At 45.0% G+C, this 6,263-nt stretch overlaps 1 protein-coding gene across 1 annotated transcript; it reads right to left on the bottom strand.

Moving 5' to 3' along the window:
* Positions 1 to 251: 251 nt before the first annotated feature.
* On the bottom strand, positions 252 to 2,303 carry KIF2B (kinesin family member 2B). Its single transcript, XM_028090594.2, has one exon. It carries the CDS (start codon positions 2,301 to 2,303, stop codon positions 252 to 254), a length of 2,052 nt encoding a protein of 683 aa, XP_027946395.1.
* Positions 2,304 to 6,263: the final 3,960 nt, after the last annotated feature.

The following is a 6,263-nucleotide window of genomic DNA, read 5'->3' as shown; positions in this document are numbered from 1 at the left end:
CCCCTCAAACTCAGTTTTGACAATGGAAAATGTTTCCAGACATTGTCAAATGTCCCTGGGAGGCAAGTGGTTCCCAGTGGAGTACCAATGTCCTACAAAATGAAAACGAACTACAGAAATAGAAAGGAAGAAGAGGACATTTCTGACAAGCATATTTTAAGATGTTTTAAGCTTTCCAGGAGGATCTTTATATCTAGATAATTTGGACATTTTCTTTTATAAGAGAGGTAAGGGCCACAGCAGTGTATCCATCATTTCAGATCTGACCTCTTGCCATTGGCTCCACCACACTTGCTCTTCTTTTGGAGGTCAGCTCGTAATAATTTCAGTTTCTTTTGAATCTCAGTCAGAACACCTATTTTCCCATCCAAAATGGACAGTAACTGGGCAATGCAAAAATCAACATCACAGTTTACCCCACCAGCTCTCTCATGAAAGTTGTTCCCTGGCCATTGGCTTGATTCTTTCCATGAAGTCCTTGTATCCTTCACTAATGGAGTGGAGAATGTTTCAATGTCTTTAGCCTGTTCTTCCTCCTCAGTCTGTAAACAAGGTGTTTTAACGAATCCATCCCTCTGAAGGGATGTTTTTGAATCTCTAATGTGATTTTCCAACATCCTTGGCACCTCAGGTCCAACCGGATAGAGACAACGATGGTGGGGCCTTAAATCCAGAGTCAATTCTTTCACTCTATTTGCATATCTTAAAGTGTTGAGGGTGTTTTCACAAGAGGCCATCCCTGGAGAAATCGTAGCAATCATGCAAGTGGAGGAATTCTGGCCAATAAAGGAGTCCCGGAGCACCTGCGTCAGTTTGCTGGCTCTGAATGGGGTGTGAGACTTGTTCTGACCCAAAGCCCGGATGCATTCTTTGAGCGCGAGTAGACTTTTATTAATCTCCGCCCCTTCTAGCTGCCTTTTCCGGTTGGCTTTGGCAGTATCTGCTCCCCTTTCGTTCCCAGCTAAGTCAACGAGGGAGAACTTGCCATGCAGTTTCCCTCCTGACTTTAGGATGATCTGGAACACGGCGTGGCTCCTGGAAGAGTGGACATTGACTGATGTCTGTCCGGAAGTCCGACAGCTGCTTCCTAGTTCCACGAGGTTCAGCACATCCTCCACACTACACACCTCCTGCTCCTGCAGTCCGACCACCTGGATTTGATGATTGCCATCCTCAAGGACTTGCAGCTTCTTCTTCCAGTTCAACAAATCATACACCTTGCCCCCGTAAATCTCAAAAAATGTCCCATAGACTTTGAGGTCCAGCTTCTCATAAGCTGTGGTTTTGAGCAGGAGGAAGACATCCTGCGCCACCAGGGCATAAATGCCTTTAGAACAATCTTGGTCCCTTCCCGAAAAGGCTCCGCCCATAGTGTGCGTTTTCCCACTGCCTGTCTGCCCATAGGCAAAGCAGGTGGCCATGCCCTTGCGGAAGATGGACTCCACCAGCGGCTGGGCAGTGAACTGATACACTAACTCATTGGACGCGGTGACATCGAAGGCATGGTCGAAGCAGAAGGTCTGGTTCTCCAGGTAGCGAGTGAGGTCTACCTTTTGCTTGGACTCATGCACCATGACCACGTTGTCCGAGGGGATGGTGATGATGTCCAGATCCTTCATGATGGTCTCTCGCTGGTTGAGAGGACGCTTCCTCACACAGACGCAGATCCGGTGGTCTTCCCGGGGCTCCAGGCTGGACACGTTGCTGCAGTCCAGGTGCCTGCGGTACTCTTCGATCATGCGCATGATCTCGTAGTTGGGGTTTCCCATGTTGACGTTGAGGGCGCGCTGGGCTTGGATCTCCAGCTGCAGTCGCCTGCGCTTCTCTCGCTGCTTTTGCAGTTTCTCAATTTCCCGTAGGCAGGTAGACTTTTTCTGCTTCATCAGGCAAGGATTGCTGGGGACTCTCAGAGCCAGGCTGTCCCCCGAGGGCGTTTCGTTTTTCTGGGGGATAGCCGCAATCCACCGCGTGGCGGTGCACTGGTCCCCGATGGCCGAAGAGGGCGCCAGAGACAAGGGCAGCAAGGAGGACGGCGTGGGGTGTTCCGCAGAGGCTAGCGTGGGATTCAGCAGGAATATGGTCTCTAGATCAACCTTCTTGCCCTTTTTGACTCCTTTTTCGACCCACTCTACTGTGACCCAAGAGTTTTCTCTTTTGATCTCTGTGACCACAGCAAGATGGATTCGCCCGTCGCTGCGTTGGATCGCCACACAGATGCCCACTTGGACATCTCCCAAGTGCGGCTTCAAGGGTTTCAAGGATGCGAGGCGAGGGGCAGCAGGGAGGCATAACTGGCTGGCCATGGTGAAGGATGGAGGTGTCAGGGCTCGCTTTCAGGGGCCCTTGGGGTTGGAGTAGCAGGACCGGAGCCCAAGCCAGCCTGAAGCTCCCAGGGCACTGAGGCGCTTGTGGTTTGCACCTGCCTTTGTGAGTCCCATGCTAGGGCTCCACCTAAGCCACTGGCGTCACAAAGGGATGGAGACAAGAGGCAGCGGAGCCTGGGGGCGGGGTGGGGGGCGCTAGGTGAAAGGGGGCGGGGGAGGGGGGTCGTCATGTTCCTGATTCTAGGTACAAAGACAGCTGGGATAGAAAAATTGTTCTCTGCCACCGAGTACATAGGGGTCAGAGTTAGGAGTGAGGTATGTGTTCCGTGAACATTTGTGCTTAAGCTTTAGGACTATCCATTCTCCCCTGCAGTTTTGACCTGCAGCGTCAAAGCTAAGTGCTTCAGTTTGAGAACCAATGAATGTTCCTTAAACTTCAGCCCTCCAGTGATCAGCAGAACAAGTGAAGGCATAGCAGTCTGCAAATCACAGGCTTCTAAGGACAGGATCCCAGAGAAACTCCCTCAAACCTGCCGTCCTTCTTCCTGCCCGCACCCCCTCCGAAACTCGCTTGAATTTAACAGTCACATCTTAAAGTTATTCCTGTTGAATGGGAGTTCTCATTACAAAATCAAAATGAGTTGAATGTAGTGGGTTCTTGTGGTAATTTGCTAATATGGCACTTCCTTTGGTACAGCATCTGGGGTTGCAAACACAAAGTGTTTATCACATTCCAGGTGGCTCTGATAGCTATAAAGTGAGTTTTGTTGCATTGCAGACACCACCATTTTTGAGATTATTTCAATAATTATCTTTCTAAATTTAATTACACTACTGGCCTCATTATCCATAATTTGGAGAGAAAGGAAGGACTGTTGGTGGAAAGAGAGAATTCATCTTATACCTACCCCATCCCAAAACGTGTGTGTGTGTGTGTGTGTGTGTGTGTGTCCTTTAGAAGTTGTTAAGGTGGGCTGGGCGGGATGGTCGGGGGAAATGGAAAGGCAGCTAAGATGATCAGAGGCAACCATATATTTTGGCAAGATTACAGATTTTTTTTCTGTAGGATGATTTACTTGCAAAAAAAAACTGACATCAACTGTTAGATAGGCCAACATGAAGTTTAAGGTGACATTTTCTTTTCTTCCCACATATCACACCGTCTTTTCATAAGTGTGATGGTAATTTCAGTGACAGCCCCAAAGCAGCATGAAGTAGCCTGGTGTCGGTACAACCCTCCTTAGGACCAAGGGGACATTTTGGAAACAAATTCTTGTTCTAAACGGACTTCTTTTTAATGGAAATTTCCTCTCTTCTGTAAATTTAGTAAAGCTTAGATTTTGAAAAGGTGTGGGAGGGGAGATATTGGATAAGTTGGATAAGTTTGTGGTGCTCATTTCAGGGGGATGTTGAATGCCAGTGGAGGGAGGGGAGAAAGGGCTTTATCCAGCTGTCTTTTTATGATTATTAATTTTTTATTTGCCGAATTCTCAATATTTAAAGTTGTGCTTGAAATCAGTTTTTGTTTTCATCTTGTCAAGGACATTATGGAAATGTCCTTAATCCCTCTATTTTTCATTAAGTTAAATTAACTTTTTTAAAAAAAATTTGCTGCTGTCAAGTTTTTAATGTAGACATTCTATTTGTCTATACCTTTATCTTTGAAAAAGTGTGGTCTCTCTCAAAATTATGCAAACTCTAGCTCATCTAGGTTAGGCACATTTTTATACAGAAGCCAGTGATTTTTTTTTTTAATAGATGACAAGGTCCAGGGTAGTCATGTAAAATTCAGAGACTAAAGTATATTTTGCTGTCCCTCATACCCATAAAGGTCTTTTTAGCTATTTCAGGGCCCTACCCCCTCTTTAGTTCTCATCTTTATATATATTTTCTCTTGAATATCTCATGTTTCCATGGTTTCTTATTATTTGTGTGTGTGTGTGTGTGTGTATGTGTGTATGAATGTATATGTGGAGAAAGGGAGAGTGAGAGAGTGCACTCTTAGGTATTTTTAATTGTTCTTAGAAGTTCTAACATCTACCCACTGACTTCTCCCTCCTGCTCAGCCCATCCTAATTTGGAGTGAGATAGTCCTTTCCTCACCTCTAGAATTCTTCTGTAACCATGACATCTTTTAATCTCCCAACCAATTATAACCCTACTTCCTTGGCCATCCTCATCTAGTCAGGGACTCAGTCGATTTCTCATACTGCTCCCAGGGTTATTCTGACAGGTAATTCCGTAATACTTAGCTGCTTACAAGCATTTCCATAGCTCTCCATCATCCTAATTGATACAGTACAAATTCCATTCAAGGGCACATGGTACACATTGCCATCTTGCCTGCCTTCTCATCCTCAAGCTTTACCACTGTCCACACTTAGGCTAAAATTGAGCCATACCGAAGAATTTGAGGTCTTTCCATCAAAGTATCACCCTAGTGATTCTGATGCAGGAAATATGAGGTGGGGTCAAGAATTTGCATGTCTAACAAGTTCCCAAGTGATGCTGATGCTACTGGCTCTGGGAACACACGCCTTAAAAATTACTGCTTTAGCCCTTGGGCCACAATAGCCTCTCTGTACCTCCTCCTTTCCTTGACCTCTTTAATAACTTTCTCAGATATCACTACCTCAGGAAATGTTTCTCTGACCTTGTTGACAATACTCAGGCAAAATAGCATTAAATGGACATATCTGTTCCTAAGAAATAGTATCTAGTACTGGTTGGGTTTATTTGATCAGGGGGACTCAAACGCTTCATTTTCAGGAGCAACTACGAAAAAGAATTCTCACAGGTAAATATAATAATCTGTAGAGCATCATTTGAGTGCTTTTACAATTTTGGTAATCTGAAACTACATTTGCAGCATGGTCTTTTTTATCTATTAATGCAAAATTCAGAATTCAGTCACTATCGACATAACCTTCTCCTTTCGTGGAAACAGTCCATCTCAGAAAACACTGTGAATCTTTATTAATGAGATAGATACAGCATTTTTCTTTTTCTTAATTTTTAAAAATTTTTTTCATCATATTATGTTACTCACCATACATTACAGCATTAGTTTTTGATGTAGTGATCCATGATTCATTGTTTTCGTATAACACCCAGTGCTCCACGCAGAATGTGCCCTCTTTAATATCCATCACCAGGCTAACCCATCCCGCCACCCTCCTCCCCTCTAGAACCCTGAGTTTGTTTCTCAGAGTCCATAGTCTCTTATGGTTCATCTCCCCCTCCGATTCCCCCCTTCATTCTTCCCTTCCTGCTATCTTCTTCTTCTTCTTTTTTTTTTTTTAACATATAATGTATTATTTGTTTCAGAGGTATAGATCTGTGATTCAGCAGTCTTACACAGTTCACAGCGCTCACCATAGCACATACCCTCCCCAGTGTCTATCACCCAGCCACCCCACCCCTCCCATCCCCCACCACTCCGGCAACCCTCAGTTTGTTTCCTGAGATTAAGAATTCCTCATATCAGTGAGGTCATATGATACATGTCTTTCTCTGATTGACTTATTTCGCTCAGCATAATGCCCTCCAGTTCCATCCACATCATTGCAAATGGCAAGATCTCATTCCTTTCGGTGGCTGCATAATATTCCATTGTATACATATACCACTTCTTCTTTATCCATTCATCTGTCAATGGACATCTTGGCTCTTTCCACAGTTTGGCTATTGTGGGCATTGCTGCTATAAACATTGGGGTGTACGTACCCCTTTGGGTCCCTACCTTTGTATCTTTGAGGTAAATACCCAGTAGTGCAATTGCTGGGTTGTAGGGTAGCTCTATTTTCAACTGTTTGAGGAACCTCCATACTGTTTTCCAGAGTGGCTGCACCAGCTCGCATTCCCACCAGCAGGGTAGGAGCGTTCCCCTTTTTCCACATCCCCGCCAACATCTGTCATTTCCTGACTTGTTAATTTTAG

This window comes from Eumetopias jubatus, unplaced genomic scaffold (genome assembly GCF_037043125.1).
Source record: "Eumetopias jubatus isolate StellerSeaLion01/CBP00866 unplaced genomic scaffold, mEumJub1_p1.0 scaffold_10, whole genome shotgun sequence".
Taxonomy (NCBI): domain Eukaryota; kingdom Metazoa; phylum Chordata; class Mammalia; order Carnivora; family Otariidae; genus Eumetopias; species Eumetopias jubatus.
Note: the sequence above shows the minus strand (reverse complement) of the source record. Positions and strands in the feature narration are given on the sequence as shown.

What these genes read in the sequence shown, in the direction of transcription:
- KIF2B (XM_028090594.2), bottom strand. Translation starts at nt 2,303, where the DNA reads ATGGCCAGCCAGTTATGCCTCCCTGCTGCCCCTCGCCTCGCATCCTTG.